Source organism: Hyperoodon ampullatus (assembly GCF_949752795.1).
Source record: "Hyperoodon ampullatus genome assembly, chromosome: 3".
In the NCBI taxonomy this organism is placed as follows: Eukaryota; Metazoa; Chordata; class Mammalia; order Artiodactyla; family Ziphiidae; genus Hyperoodon; species Hyperoodon ampullatus.
Genome location: NC_136916.1, coordinates 32,023,470 through 32,040,026, shown reverse-complemented (window position 1 = coordinate 32,040,026; position 16,557 = coordinate 32,023,470). Strand labels below are relative to the sequence as shown.

At 55.7% G+C, this 16,557-nt stretch overlaps 1 protein-coding gene across 1 annotated transcript in view; it reads right to left on the bottom strand.

Annotated features, from left to right (window-relative positions):
• Positions 1–6,880, bottom strand: part of KLF13 (KLF transcription factor 13) — a 46,405-nt gene extending 39,525 nt beyond the window's left edge. Inside the window, exon 1 of the mRNA XM_079699519.1 lies at positions 6,250–6,880. Within this exon, the coding sequence (XP_079555645.1) occupies positions 6,250–6,838 (589 nt within the window). The 5' untranslated portion in view covers positions 6,839–6,880. The remainder of the gene's footprint in view (positions 1–6,249) is intronic.
• Between the last annotated feature and the right edge of the window lie 9,677 nt (positions 6,881–16,557).

The following is a 16,557-nucleotide window of genomic DNA, read 5'->3' as shown; positions in this document are numbered from 1 at the left end:
ATCTAACCATGAGGAAACAAGACCAATGCAGATTGTGGGATCGTTCTATAAGATAACTGGCTTGGATCCCTAAAATGCCAATGCACCAAAGACCAAAAGATGAGGGGGGCACATTAGTGTCCCTTAGTGTCAGATTGAGGGACACTAAAGAATTAGGACCACCAAATGCAATGTGTGATTAACCGCATCCCGGCTCCCGTATGGGCCACCTGGGAGGGTCACTAGGGAAACTGAATATGGACTGCATGTTAGATAATGTGTAATATTTAGAGAGATGAGAGGCAGGGGAGGGAAAAAACATAATATTTAGAGAGAGAAGGTGGGGAAGAGGGAAGAAAGGATTTTTTTAAAGTGTGACAAAATATTAACTAATGACTTGAGGAGAAGAGTATTTGAATGTTCGTCGTACAATCCCTTCATGTTTCAGAAGTAATGAGAATTTGTGGGGGAAACGGTGTGCAAGGGACACTTGGGCTTCTAACACCCTGAGGCCCTGCTCATCCACCGTCCCCTGGAACCCGGTGGAGACGGGCACGCGGGCACACCCACACCCCGAAGCAGGGAGCCTCCACCCTCATCTGCTGTGCAACCTCCAGCATATTTCTTAGCCCGTCTGAGCCTGAGTGTCCTTATCTAAAAACTAGTAATAATTACAGTGCATGTTCCATAGGGTCCTTGTGAAGATGAGACAGTGTACTGGAAAGTACTGCAAACGGAAGGCCCAGCCCCTGGTGAGCCGCGCGGATGTGCAGGACACAGCGTGAGCACTGAGTGTGTCATTCTACAAGTTTTTGTTTTAAAAACTATTTTCACTGCCTTCTTAGGGCACAAACCAGACACACCTTAACAGTGCCCTGAGAGCTCCAGATCTCTGTTGGGAAGGTCAGGTGTCACGGAGCACAGGCCCCGGGGACGGCAGGGAGGACCTCGCAGCCTCTGCAGATGCCCTGCATCTGCTCTAGTGCTGTGGGGTTTTGTGGGGTTTCTCAAGTTATATATTTAAACACACATGCGTGCATGTGAATAACCCTTTGGTTTGCTTCCTCCCTTGCTTTTAGGCACCAGCAATGTATCTCACCCTTGCCCTTTTGATATGCCACGTCTAGGAATCAAACAACCACCGGGATTCAGGATTCAGCCCGTCCGAGCAGGCAGGGGTGTGGGAGCGTGTGGGCCGCCACGAGTGGACTCAGCAGCACCTTCTCTGAAGGGGCAGGGCCCCCAACCCTGTTGGTTCCAGAGGCTTGAAGCCACACACACTGGGCCTCTGGCTAAGTGAAGCGTGGTCCTATCAGATGCTCACACAGGAGGGAGGGCCTCAAATCTGCTTTCAGCCAGGGGAGGGGGGAGCAAATGGCATCATATCGGTGCCCCCCACCCCCGCCCAGTGCAGGCCGTGCCAGGAGGCCCCCGGAGACACACCTCACTGTGGCAGGGGCTGCAGGTCTCTGGGTAAGCTGAGTCAGGACGGCAGGACAGCCTGTCGTGAGGGATGCGAGAGTAACAATGGTTTTGTTGGGTTTGTTTCAAATGTTCTCAATATGATGCTTTCACGTGTACAAAAGGAGAACTGGGAGAAGTTTAAAAAAAAAAAAAAAAGTCAGCCAGAGACACAGCAGGAAACTTAGCACTGGGGAGACCAAGATCTGTCAGCCTGTTTCCTTTCAAAACATAATGTGTCCTTTAAATCAACATAGTAGCTCTACAACACATTTAAACACCGCCTATGCCCCCATCACCACCACCACCAGCTCTCAATCCCACACGAATGCCAGCTGGACACCAAGACACGCACCAGAGTCTACTGCTGCATGGCTTCTAACAGCAAACAAACAAGAAAAGCAGCGCAGCTGTGCTTCCAGCAGGTAAGAGACTGGGTAAGTGACAGTACAGCCACACAGCCGCACCCTGGAGTACTATGCAGCCAGGAAAAAGAACGAAGCTGCCTCACTGAGCAAACACACAGGACAAAAGCCTTGGTGGAATGTGTTTGGTGGATCCTACATGTGTGTTTTTTGTTTTGTTTTGTTCTGTTTTGCGGTTCGCGGGCTTCTCACTGTTGTGGCCTCTCCCGTTGCAGAGCACAGGCTCCGGATGCGCAGCCTCAGCGGCCATGGCTCACGGGCCTAGCCGCTTTGCGGCATGTGGGATCCTCCCGGACCGGGGCACGAACCTGTGTCCCCTGCATCGGCAGGCAGACTCTCAACCACTGCGCCACCAGGGAAGCCCTACATGTGTGTTTTTAAATCACCTACTCCGTGGATGCACGTGCTTGTGCGTATACACAAAAATCCATTAAAAGGGTCTGGAAAGGGACGCACCAGTAAAGGGCAGCAGTGGTTAGCTGGGGGAGGAGAGGGTTGCACATTCTGTCTACACACTTCTGCACTGTTTGAAGAGTTTCACAACTAGGCCCACTGGCAGCCTGGGACTGTGGGCGAGCAGGGGCGGGAGCTGCTGGCCTGGCCGTGTCCTAGACAAAGTGCTGGCCCTCTGCCAGCTTGGTTTGCTCTGGGCGAAGGAGATCCCGGCCAGCCACCCTCCACTCTTGACAGGCTGCCTTTCCAAAGCAGCTGCCCAGGGGAGCACCTGCCAGGAGTCCGGGGGGTGGGGGGGGCAGTGTGCTTGGAAACCATGTTCTAAAGCCGGAGCTTGGGTTGGGGGAGGGGACCTAAATCCTTGCCCCAGTAATCTCACTGGGGATCGAATCCCTCGTTCAGTGGGTCAGGGTAAATTTCAAAAAAATCCTGCCCCAAATTATCACAGGAAATGGCTGAGACAGTGAAGTCTCACTCTACTTTCCACCCCACCCCACACAGGGCCAGGTGGCTAGGAACATCTCTCTGGGGCTGCAGGAGGGAGGGGCTGTGTCCAGCACAGTGCCCACCTTCCTGGCCAGGCCCCCAGAGCTGCTGAGACGGGCCCAGCCCAGGGTGCAAGGAGAGGTTTTGGCTACTAGCGCTGGAGGGAAAACAGGGCACAGAGGCATTCTGAAAACAATCCTTTGTGGGAACAAACAGGTAGGAATGTATTTGTGATATGTCTGCCTAGAAAGACTGGGGCCACTCTGCTTGGTGCTCACCAAGCACCCCCTGCCCCCCGCCCCATCCTGGACAACAGGCAGGAACCTCCTCCAATATGTGCAACCTGGCCAGCTGCTGGGAGTGGGCGGGGAGTCTGCCCTCAGAGGGATCCAGAGCTTCCCTTCTCTAAGTCCTTGAATTTTCAAATCAAAGCCCTTCAGCCACGAAGGAAATCTGTTCCTGGTCTAGGCAGTTCCCAAACCCTTTGCTATAACATCAACAGTTACCTAAATGTGACAGAGGGTCATGAGTTCCTAGGATGACCACTGGGGGACCACATGGCCACAGAGCTAACCAGGACAAGCAGCAGCTCTTTGCGTGCAGTCAGTTAGGGGTGGGGGTGGGAGATTAGAGCAGAGCCAGGAAGCCCAGGTTCCCCCAGAGTCAAAGATGCCCCTAGGGGACTTCCCTAGCAGCCCAGAGGTTACGACTTCACCTTCCAATGCAGGGGCTGAGAGTTCAATTCCTGGCTGGGGAGCTAAGATCCCACATGCTCCGCAGCCAAAATACCAAAAACATAGAACAGAAACAATATTGTAACAAATTCAATAAAGACTTTTAAAATGGTCCACATCAAAAAAAAAAAAGATGACCCTAGGAACTCCCAAAGGAATTTCACGTACACACACACCCTCGTTTCCCGCAAACCTTCCAGGTGGTCAAGGGAGACATCACCAAGCTGCAGGGAGACCTGGGGACCAGTCCCTGGTCACAAAGCTAGGCAGAGCAAGGTGCCAACTGCCTCCTTGGCTAAAGGTCATTTTGGTATTCACTCCCCACCATACAATCGCTATGGGGGTAGGGGTGTCCCTAATGAAAGGCCTGGCATGACCTGAGCCACTGCCTGCAGAGACCACCCCTCCCACCACAGAACACTCTGGGAGCCCACAAACCAGGGTCTGTTGCTCGAGTCTTCCCAGGATCACCTCTCGGTCACCCCCTGCAGCCAACTTGCCTTTCCTCTCCCTTCTGTGGGCTACCTCTGTCCCCTCTATGAACACCAGTGACTTATGCTCTGCACACCTGGGCTCAGCCTGGAAATGGGCTTCCTGGAGGAGCCCTGGACCAGAGATAGATTCTTGGTTCATAAGCAGATTCACCTGGGCAACCCCTTAAACTGCAGTCAGCATCTGGGACCTGGAAATCTGCATTTCCGAGGGCCCCAAGGGAACCCTGTGTACTCCTGACTTGGAGGTCTGCAACTGCTCTGGAGGTAGAGCTCCGAGTTTCTGCACACCTGGAGGTTGGGGCCGGCTTCCTGCTCTAAGAACAGACATAGCACTTTGCAGGCAAAGTATGGATCCATCCTCTTCTGGCTGCCTTGGGCTTCCAGGCACCCCAGAGAGGCTGGCTTCCACCCCACTGCGAAGACGCGGGTTCCCAGCACCCCTGACCCAAGCATCTAGCCATCCTGCCCTGTGCTGCGCAGGGCACATGGACCCTGGACCAGGGGGGCTGAGGCAACCCGGAAGGCATCCCCCGGCAGAGGCCTGGGCGAGCCCCGCCCCAGGCCAGTCCCTCTGCAATTCGCGAAGCTGGCTACCGGGTGCTGCCGGGTGGAAGGCCACAGTAAAAGAGGCTACAGAAAGGTTTTCCAATCAAGTTCCCTACCCAGTACTGGCCTCGCCTCAACGGGGTACTCAACCCCAGCCGCACCCCAAACGCTGGCCCCGCCCGGGTACTTGGGGTCCACCTGGCTCCAAACCTAGCTTCGCCCCTCCCCCACGACCACACCCACTCTTGCAGTAACGTCCCCACCCCCCTCATGAGTCCACACAGCCCGAACTCTGACTCAGACAGCCTAGAAACGGCCCGCCTTCACCCGCGACCCCACCACCTGCCACGTGGTCTGAGCGGCCACAGCGTGGGACCAGAAATGCGGGGACAGCCTCGGGGGGAAGAGGTCGTGAGATCCGCGGTACCTGACACCCGCAGACCTCGGGCCGACTCAGTTCCAAATGTACCGGGAGAAAAAGCCTTTCAGCTCTAGGTTCTTGAAGACTACTGCGGTTTTTAAATCAGTCATGTAATCAGTTTGTGAGTTGTTTTACAAATGAGAAGACTAAACCTTTGATCACGAAGTTAATAGTATAAAGGCTTAAAAACTGTCTCAAAGGTGGAATACCAAAGTGTTCAGAAGAGTTCGCGTGAGCTCAGATGAAATACACAATTCTTTAAACCAAACTGGGAAAGAAAGATTGTTTAACCATTAAAAGGTTGTTTCCACTTTTGTGTTTAAAAAACAAAAAACCACAGAGGAATCAACAACAAAGTCCCGGACTCGCGCGAAGGGAAATGCTGCCCTGAGGTCGGGGGCGGGCGGCGGTCCGCGGATCCCAGGCTGCCGGCTCCGGCCGCCCGCCCCCGTGCAGGTGCTGCCTGCCCGCATCCGGCCCCGGCAGGTGAGAGCACGGCGGGGAGGAGGGCGGCGCAGACTCACGGGCAGGAGGCAGGGCGCTCCTTTCGGGAGAAAGCGCAGCGGGCCCCAAGAGTCACTCGGGGCCGGCGCGCCCCCGCCGGCCGGATGGGCGGGGCTCCCACAAAGAGCCGCGGGAGAGGACCCGGGACCGCCCCCCGCGTCGGCCGCCGCTGGCTCTGGTTTCGACAAATTAAACCTTAGAGCGCTGGAAAAATTACAGGAAGAGGAGAGCGAAGAATGTGCCGAGTGGCTGGAGGCAGCCCTGTCCCCGCATGAACTCCGCCCGCCGCGCGCCCGGGCCGGCCCCTCCCCACCCGAGCGCGCGCCCGGCCGGCGGGGGAGGGGCCGGGAGAGGACACCCCTCCCCCGCAGCTCCCGGGCCGCCCACCTCCCCCGGCGGCAACCTCGGCCCCCACCCAGCTAGCCGGCACCTGCCCTTGCGCCCCCCGGCCTGGGCGGGGTCCCCGCCCCCGGCCCCGGCCCTGATGACGATAATCGCCCCCGCGGCCCCGCCCGAGCGCGCCCGGGGAGGGGGCGTGCCCGGCGGGGGCGCGGTCGCCGGGCGGGCGCCGGCTCCCAATGTCTGGATCCGCCTCGCGCGGTGCGCGGGGTGTCGCCCGCAGCCCCAAGCGGCTGGGAAAGGGGCGAGGCTCCTACCGTTCCCCGCCCGACCTCCCCTCGCTACCCGCCGGCGGCTCCGGGGGCGTGGCTGCGCAACTCGCACTGGCCCCGGGCCGCCCCACTGACCTGTGTGAGTTCTCAGGTGCGCCTTGAGGTGCGAGGATTTCCCGTAAACTTTCTCGCAGCCCGCGTAGTGGCACTTGTGCTTTCTCTGCGGGGACTCGAGGTCGGCGCGACTTCGACCCCGCCGGCCCCTTTGTCTGAGGCCGGGCTCGCCGCTCCCCGCGGGCCCCGGCTCTCGCTCCGGCTCCAGCCCCGCCTCGGGCTCGGGCTCGGGCTCGCTCCACGCCGGGCTGAGGGGCGCGGCCGCCGCGCCACCGGTGCCGGGGGAGGCGGGCTCGGGGGCGGGTGGTGGCGCGGGCGGCAGGCGGCAGGGGGTCCTCGCCTTCCGGGCCGCGGCGCCCTCTCTGCGCTCCGCGGGGGCGGGCGCCGGCGCTTGTTGGTTAAGGTCCGCCAGGATCCGCGCCACTACGAAGAGCGAGGCGCTGTCCTTGCCGTCGCGGCGCTCTTCGACGCGGGGCAGCGTGGCGGCGACAGCGGCCGCGCCCTCGGGTCCGGGCTGCGGCCCCTCCCGCGGCCCGTGAACGACCGCGCGGCTCGACATGGACACGAGGCACTCGGCGGCGAAGTGGTCCACATAGGCGGCGGCTGCCATGCTGCGGGCTCCGGCCGGCGGGCGGACGGCACTGCTGGTCGTTGCGAGTCGTCAGCGGCGCATCCGCACCCACGGCCTCCGGAGAGCTGGCGGGGGGCGGGGGCGCGGCGCGCCCTCTCCGCGGGCTGGGCTGGGCGCGCAACCGCCTCTGCCGTCACCCGCGCGGCTCCGCGTCTGCGAGGCGCCCGCCTGGCTGGGCACCGAAGAGTGAGCGCATGGGGGGCGCGGGCCAGTGGGGTCTCCGCGGGGCGTCAGGGGAGGCCTGTCCTAAGGATGCCGAGTGGCGACGTTAGGGACGACCGCGCCAAGTCGCGGCCGCAGCCTCGCCGCGCATTGTGGCAGGCGGGACAGCCACCGCGCGCGCCGCGGCTCGGTGTGGGCGGCCCGGCCCCGGGGGTGGGCGGGGCCGGGGCCACATCTGGACCCGACGTCAGCCCCCAGCCACATCCTGGCGGCGCAGGTTACAGGCGGCGGCGGCGGCAGCGGGGAGCTGCGCACGCGGAGGGGGCGGGGATCCCGGAGCGCGCATCGGCGGGATGGAGCGGTCACGCGCCCACGCCTGGGGAGGAGGCGTGGCCGAGGACAAGGGCGGACGCCATTGGTCCGCGGGTTCACGGCAGGGCCAATCCGTACAGAGAGAGGCGCCCACCCAGCCTCGGGGCGTGCGCGTGCCAATGGGCGTGCCCCCTTGGCCGGCGGGAGGAGGGGCGGAAATTGGAGCCCGGAGCCGGGCACGCTGACGCACGACGTCCGAGGGCGGCGGGCTGGGGCGGGGCCGCGCCCCCTCCCTTCCGCGGCGGGGACCCCGCGGGGTATTTTCCTGTCGGAGCTTTTGTACCGTGACAGCCTTGAACCCCGGCGCGGAGACGAGTGCTCTGAAGGGCGCCCCTTTGTCCCTCCAGCCCCGCCTGTGCTGGGCGCGGCGGAGAGCTCGCCCTGCGGGGCTCGCCTCCGCTTCTCCCTTTTCTCTCCGGAGTGAGGTGCCCGGCGAGGAGGCGTGTCCGCTCCAGCCGGCGCGGAACAACCCCGCCGAAGCCGGGTTCTTGGGCGGCCTCGCCGCGAGAAAGACCGCTCGCCCGCTGCACGCTCCTCCCCTGCTGAGTCCGGCGCTCGGCCCTGCCCGGCCGGTAGCGGGGTCTCGGGCGGGGAGGGGCCACTCCCGCCGGAGGAACCCGGAGCTCCCCCACCGTCCGGCGGCCGGGGATCGAGCCGCGCCGCGCTGCCCTTGAGCCCGGGTCATCCGGAGCCCGACTGGCCCCAAGCTGGTGGTTAGCCTGGCAGTGTGGGTGATGTGTCCACCGCGTCTTGTGTTCGCAGGAGTGAACTACGTGCCGGGGCGTCGGCGCCGCCGCTTAGGGAACGCAGGGCCCCTTCCTCCGCCTCCCCTCCCCAGGCCCGCTGCCAACTTCTCCCGGCTGCCCCTCTCCCACCTCGGCCGGGGAGGCTTCAAAAGCCACCGGCTGCGAGGGCCCCGCCCACCGCGCCCCACCCACCCACTGTCGGGCCTGGCGGAGGAAATGCTCCCTGCCCCGCCCCGCCCACTTGCCCTTGGCCCTCACCGGCGCCCTCACCCTCACTCTCTCTAGGCCCTACCCCCCCGCCGTTCTGCTACAGGCCTAGGCCATCATCATAGAGGGTAGAGGCCGGAACCGATCGCAGCAAGCCCCTGACCCGGAGAGACTGGCCGGCGTCTGCAGCTCTTAATGGACGTTCAAACATGTCAGCTGCCCGCGGGGAGCCTGGAGAGGGAGGGCAGCCCAGGCACTGGATCCCTGCGGACCGGAGAAGAGGGGTGGGTGGGACAAAGTCATTCTGCGCACAAAATTAATAGCAGCCATTCTCACAGAATTAATTTGGGGCCTGGGTAGAAAAATCTCTCCAGGTCACTAAGGAGGAACGGAGACAGGCATTCTGCGTTGCATGTCATGGTGACCTGTAAACTGGTGTGGACGTTTGGGCGCCCTGGGTATCTGTGACTAAAACCCTAAAGTTCCCTTTCCCTGGTGGAGTCCGTGCTCCCCCCGGGAAGACCACACAGCATGCTATTCGGGGGGGCGGGGTGGGGGGGCTCTGTACCAGCCAGCTGGGTCAGGTTCCTCTAAGACGGTCTCCTATTGGCAGGAAGTAGTCATTCTTCTCCCAGGCAGCTTGTGTTGATGACATTTAAGAGATTTGTGTTCTGACCAAATAATGATTCAGAATATTCCAGCAGTCTCACCACATGTCACAATCAGTCACTTCATTAAGGATGGAGCTGGCCCTAGCTGACTTACCAGCCACGCATCCCCTCCCCCTCCCTCTCCAGCCAGCAGTATTCTGCCCAGTCTTCAAGGTACCACATCTCCCCACTTTCTCCATGATCCCTCGGGACACCCCAGCCTGCACACACCTAGGAGTAGGCACCCTTCTAGGCATTGGGCTTTGACCATGGACAAGACACCTGCCCTGGGTGAGGGGAGGCAAGCCTGGGTCAAGGGTCGTCTGCACTAACACATACCCCAGCCCCATCCACAGCCCGGAACAGCCCACAGGCCTCCGCATGGATGCAGCCTCCCTGAGGATTTTGGCTGTGCCCCCGTGGCATTCTGGAGGCAAAACTCAGCCCCTTGGTTTATTTCTCAGGCCTTTAATGATTGTTCATGGGGACTTCCCTGGTGGTCCAGTGGTTAAGACTCTACGCTTCCAATGCAGGGGGCCCAGGTTCGATATCTGGTCAGGGAGCTAGATCCCACATGCATGCCACAACTAAGACCCGGTGCAACCAAATAAATGAATAAATGTTTTACAAAATAAAATAAATAAATAAATGATTGTTTATGGAAGAGGCCCCAGGGCCCAGCAGACTACCCCAATCCCACATGGGAATATCTTCCAGATACATATAGTTGTCTTCCCCAGAGGAAAATCTCACCATAGCCACCGGCCCATGTTTTCCTTGCTTAAGAGGATTTTGACAGAGGTGGCTTCTGTATGTATGAGATGGGTGAGGATCTAGTGTCAGATGGAAGGACCAGGATAAACAAAAGCAGGGTAGGGAGGATCAGCCCAGAGAAAGTGGATGGGGATGTGTCTGGAGTGAAGAGGCTGGACTGGAAAGGGGGCTGAGGTTTCCGCTGGAGGTGGTGGATTGATGGTATGTGTTGACTCTGACTTTTGGAGCCTCCTGACACAGCAGTAAGTTTGCTTTGCTCTTAGGCAGAAATTGGCAAGAATGGGGCAAGCAAGGGAAGAAGTAACTGCAACACGGTTGTTGAAGCTAAAATACTTAGCAGGCCTGAGAAAATGAAATCTTGAAATGGTAGCCAGGAAGGAAAGCCAAGAACAAACTCTGGAGTCCCCAGAAGGTTCACCAATGGATGGCAATAGGCACCTCTGGATGCGGGTGTGAATGGGGGCTAAGCTAATAACTGGCATAAAGTCTGCTTAAGAAGCACCCAGATGCCCAGATCCTCTCACCATATCTGTGCTGCCTTCCCCATCCTGATAAAAGACTGGATGTCTGTCATCTAAAGAAGGTAAAAGGGCACATCTTGGGCTGAGAGATACCATTCACAATTAAGGGCAGAGGTGCCATAGTAGGAACAGAGGGGTTAAATGAACCTATAAGTGTTAGATGCTGAGACCATGCCCCATCCCCTCTTCTGGGTTTTCAGATTGCCCGCAGCCAGGAGGCTGAAAGGGTCTTTCCTGGGGCATTAGACCAGGCTGAGGGGAACACCTAAACTTTCTGACACCTGTGGTTACCCAAGGGAGCAGCCAGGCCACCCTAGAGGGAAGGGCGCAAGTAATGAGCCCCCATGTGTGCAGAGCTTCTAATTGGGGTTTCACAGGCAGCCGAAGCTGACCCAGCATCTCAGGAAAGCCTGCGTCATGAAACTTAAAGCCCCAATAGATTTTTAAAAAGCAACTTGGAGGAAACAGAGACTGCAGAGAGAAGTACATGGCAAAGTAGTCATCAATAATGTCATCAGAGAAAATATGGCAACCCATGAAGGGAGGCCACATATAAAGAAACATTCGGAGAACAAGCAAAAAGTGTTCTTGGAAATTTAAAGTAGCAGAAATGAAAAAAAAAAACCAAAAACCTCCAGAGAGGGATTGGAAGATAAAGTTGAGGAAATCTCTATGAAAGCAGAACAAAAGGAACCCCAAAAATGGGAAATAGGAGAGAAAAAAATAAAGGGGGACCATCCAGAGAGTCCATCGATCAAATAATAGGAACCCCAAAAGAGTGATCAGAGAAACACGGGTAGCGGGGGGCGGGGGTGGAAGTGGGGGGAATCATCATTTAATTCATCCTTAAAAAAATCTCTAAAACTAAGGAGCATGCACTGAAAGGGCCCACAGGGAACTCAGCGGGAAAAAATAGTTCTACCCCAAGGCACATCACTGTTGGAGTTCAGAATAATGGAGACCAAAGTGTCCTGACATTAGAAGTAGGTCACAGAGAGACGGTCAGGAGCCAGAAGGTGAGAGGCAAAGCCTTGAGAATCTAAAGGAAAATTATTCTCCAGTCTTTACCCAGTGAAAATATAAACCAAGTACTTTGAGATGAATGAGGTCTCAAAATTTTTACCCATGGGTTCTTTCTCATGGTAGGATGCTACCAGAGATAATTCTTCACCAAAATAAAGAAGCCAACCGAAAAAGAGGGAGGCATGTGATCCAGGAAGGAGGCATTCAATGCAGAAGGGAGGGGAGGCAGAGGGCCACCAGGCCAGGCTGGAGCAGGTCAAATGCTCCCTGGACACTTCTTCAGAAGGTGAAATAGACAGGATCCCCGTATCTATCAGGAGAAGCTGGGCCCAAAGTACAAACCACCTGCAAATCTCAAATTTTTTTTTCTGGCCGTGCTACACCTCCATCGTGAGTTGCCTGGGGACACCCAGGTTGATGGAGCAGCCTCTGTCTAGAACATGCTGGTCGCCATGGTAGAGGGACCCAGAGGTGTCCCTCATGGCTTCTTTCACACAAGATACACTGTCCCCCTCCCCAGGTGGGAAAACTTTTAAATCCTGACCTAGGGGCCAGAGACAGGGAAATCGGTGATGAGAAGGAAAACAGGGATTCGAGGCCAAGGGAGGTAGCATCCTGCTCGAGATCCAGGACCTCTGTAGGCAGCTCCACCCCACTCCCAGTTCCAATACACAATCTCAACATTCAGAGATGGAAAGGGACAGAATGACACAACAAACAGCCCAAATCAGAAAGGGGAGGAGGGGGAGATCCCAGCAGACAGTGTCCATTAGCGATCCTGAGACCCTGCTGGGCAGATTTTGCCCCTCATCCTGGAGTGACTGGGTGAATAGTCCCAGTCCCGCTCCCTGGGAGTCCCGGCCACCCAATTGTTCTACGGGCCCTGCTCCACCTTGCGGGGTTCCTCCTCCACCATCATCCTCCTTGGCTGCATGTTGTGGGAGAGGAACAATGGGAATATGCCCTCCTTGGAGGCTGAGCAGTTTCCCCAGCCCGCTTTCAGCCTGTAGAAGGTTAGAGATGAAGGGTCATCTTAAGTTCCAGCCACAAACTGTATTAGTGCTTGTACATGGTTTCTTTTGCCCTACTAGTTCTTCAAAACTCTAGTTAATGTCTTACCTAATCTGTTCGATTCCAGCTTGCTTCATTGTCAATGGCCATTCTCAACGCCCTCACAAGACATATTTGTCTCAACTGAATTGCAGCTTCTTTCAGCCTCTTGGTCTTTGATGGTAGAGGAACACCCTCAAGTCTCTTTAGTCTCTGAAACTTCTAAGTTATCCCAGGTGACAATGTACCCAACGTTCTACCACTGGCTATGTGATGGCCATCCTTCCAGCCTCCACAATCAGTGTCCTCACTGCCCACTGGACCAGCCTTTATGCCAATGTCACATGCCTTTTTTTCTATTGCAGCCATGCCCCACTCCTGGTTACCGTTTTCTGTACCAGTCAGGAGCAGCTAAGTTATGCTTCAGTAACAAATAGTTCCAAAGCTCAGTGGCTTCAAATACCATAAGTTTAGTTCTTAGTACCTGGAGGGTTGGCTGAGCACTCTGTTCTGTGGCATGATCATTCCCACCCCAGCATCCAGATGGACAGAGCAATCCCTCTCTGGAACACTGGCAGTCACCACAACAGAGGGAAGAAGGAAGGTCTGGCAATTAAATGCTTGGCCCAGAAATGACGCACATCACTTGCGCTCTTAGCTAGTCACATGGACCATCCTGCCCACAGGGAGCCAGGGGCAGACCCACGATGTCCCCAGAAGACAAGGAGCTGAGCTATGCCAAAAGCATTAATGGTTTACACAAAACCTGATGTGACCTGAGAGGCTATTGAGAAAACTGGCAAAGAGTTTGGGAATGGATTAATGGTAAGGAGATAGAAAACTAAGCAAATGGAAGATAATCAAGAGCTCCAGAGAGAACAAAAGAAAGTCCATTGTCACTGACCACTTGGTTCAGTTGCAGACAGTATTTCCATAATGATCATTGTAAACAAGGAACATTGATCTAATGGAGGAACAAGGCCCCCAGAGATGCCCACGTGGGCAGAGGCAGCAGGAGAAAAGGAAGCCAAGTCCACACGTACATCTCGGAGATCAACCAACATCACCCCAGACCAAAACCTTGGGAGGCGGCAGTGTGACCGTGTGTGATGGCAGAATTCCACCGTGGCCCCCCACCTCCCCACCCCTGGTGTCCACACCTCCTTCCAGTCAGCCCAACACCAACCCAGGTATTTCTGTGAAGGGCTTTTGCAGATGTGAATGAAGGGCCACATCAATTGACCTTAAGATGGGGAAGATTATCTGAGTGGGCCTGACCCAATCACATGAGCCCTTTCATCTGGGTCTAGGGTCGGAGACAGGGAGGTCAGGGAGATTGGAAGCAAGAGTGGGATTTGAGGCACGGGAGATTCTCTGTTGCTGGCTTTGAAGGTAGAAGGGCCTCATGGCAAGGAACATGGGGGGCTGGGAGTGGCCTCCAGCTGACAGCAGACTGTCAGGAACAGAGGACCTCAGTCCTACAACCACAGAGAACAGAATCCTGCCACAGCCACCTGAGCTTGGAACAGGGCCTCAGGCCCCAGAGGAGAACATGGCTCAGGCAATACCTTGGTTTTGGCCTGAGACAGAAAACCCAGCTGCACCATGCCCAGACTTCTGACCTACAGAACCGCAGGTCATAAATGTGTGTTTCCAGTTAAGCTTGTGGCAATTTATTATGCAGCAAAAGGAAACAAATGCATATACTGTTTGAGTTGTGGAAACGATCAGGTAAAAGAGGCAAGTAGGATTGTCTCTGGGGAGGGGGAAGGAGGGAAGGGAAGGGATTAGGGATGACTATGTTTCCTAACCTTGCAGCTTTAAGCTATCTGCATGTAGAACTTTGATGTAAGGAAAAACTAAAATTGAAAGATCATGTCAGAGACTACCAGCCTCCCAACTACTTTCAGTGGAATGTTTGTGTCCCCCCCAGATTCATACGTTGAAACCTAACCCCCAGTGATGCTATTAGGAGGTGGGCCTTTGTGAGGTGATTAAGGGTGGGACCCTCATGAATGGGATTAGTGTCCCTATAAAGGACCCCCACAGAGCTCCCTCACCCCTTCTGCGTGTGGGGACATAGTGAGAAGACAGCCATCTATGAACCAGGTCCTCATCAGACATTGAACATGCTTGGTACCTTGATCTTGGACTTCCAGCCTCCAGAACTGTGAGAAATAAATATTTGCTGTTTATAAGCCGCCCAGTCTATGGTATTCTGTTACAGCAGCCCAAACGGACTAAGACATCAACAAAATCCATCCCCTCTTTCCACAGCAGTGAGGAACCATACTTCCCACACACCTGTGCAGTTAGGTGTGACCAGGTAATTAGGTCCCCAGGGCGGGACTCTGAGCAGAGGGGCTATGGGTTTTTAAGAGAGTGGATCTCTCTCCTGCATCTTCTCATTTCCTTTCTGCCTGCTGGATGCTTATATAAACAAAGCCCTAGGGGATGGTGGAGTCATGAAATAGAGGAGGCTGGAACCCAGAAATCTGGCCCAGGGTGCTCGCAGATGGTCACTGTGTTTGAGCCATAATAATCCAGGGCCTACCTGTTACTGCAGCTTAGCCTACCTTCACTAATACAAAGGTGGGAGAGGGTGGAGGGGATGGAAGGAAAACAACAGAAGAAGGCATATGAGGAGAGGGCTTGGTGGCATGTGGAGTGAGGTCTGTGCTTTGTGCTATAGTGTTCTTCTCTGGGGCTGGCTTCCTGGTGACAGCCAGGGGTGCCAGCTCTGGGCATCATCCTCCCTCCTTCCCAGGGAGTCACTGATGGCTTGCCATGCTAATAGGAGAACAAGCCATTCTCTGTTGTATGACATGGGGGTGGAGCAGAAAACCTTTTCCACGTCCTGTCTCCCAGTGGTCCTGGAGTGCAGAATAATTCATCAGGGCCCAAATGATGAAAGCCAGCTTCACATCTGGTGCACGTTTACATGGGGAAAGATTAAAACCAGAAATGCTTCTGAGACCCAGCCATCGAAAGACTTAAGAGATATTTAGAGGGTCGGCAACAAATGTATGAGGAAAGCATGTTAAAATGATGGATAGTTCCTTCCAGGCTTGCTGGAGCGGATGGCTCCCACTCCTGAGCTCAAGTGACGTGGGATCCCCCCCGACTTCACGATCATCTGGGAGGGTCTCTGGTCTCAATGGTAATTGTCTGTTCTTTTGTGAACCGCCCCCTCTGCCCCGACAATAAACCCCTAGTAGTCTGCCATTCGTAACTCGTAATCCCCTCCCTGGTGGATGCTCTGGGCCAGATGCTGCATTTTATCCTTTTGAGTTGACTCTGAGATTCTTTCCCAGCACCAGTCAAGGTCAGTAAGTCCCAACCTTCAGGTAATGCTTCATAGCTCCCCTGACACATTGACACACGTGGAAAAGGCACAAGAAAGGGTCCACTCCTTCCCACTCTACAGGTGAGAAAACCGAGCCTCAGTCAGGCAGAGAGAATTCCCCAAGGCCATACCTCGCAAGATGCAGAGCCCGGGTTCTTTGGCCTCACCATGGTGCCTGCATCCCCAGCCTCTGGGAAGCTAGCTAATTAATGTGGGGATTTATCAGATCCATTAAATAAGAGCCAGGTTAGTCCATTCTGGGCTCTCATGGGAATCCCATCTAATAAGTATTCCCGTTAATGGGAATGGGTGGATTTGCCATGAACGATGTAGGATAAAGACTCTGATTCTTGGCTGCATGTAGGACTTAATGAAGAACTGAAGGATGATTGACAGGACACAAGGGAAGCAGTATTCTTTTTGTTAGTGTTGAAGGGAGTTAGAAAGTGGGGCTGGGTCATGCCCAGTCAGGTGGGCACTTCAGTTTGGGCACCGGGGGTCTGTGGTTACCTTCGGGACCACATCCTCGTACATTCACTTGGTTTTCTGGGCCTGGGCTTCCTACATAGGACGGTACATTGAGAGAGTCAGTAGCTATTAGACCTGATTTTACAGTTCAACGAGTTGATTTAAAATTTTTTCCAAATGTAGTATGTGTTGGTTCTTTCTACTCGAGGCTCTTTGAACTGGAGCTTTCTGACTTGGGATTTGGTCTTTGGTATGAAACTTCTTTCGTATGTAAAGCAGAGAACTGCACAACCAGGGCTATTGATGTTCCAGGGAGAAAAAAAAAAAAAAAAAAAAAGAAATGTTTTCCCCCAAGGAAAAGGAAAGGAGAAGTTGAAAA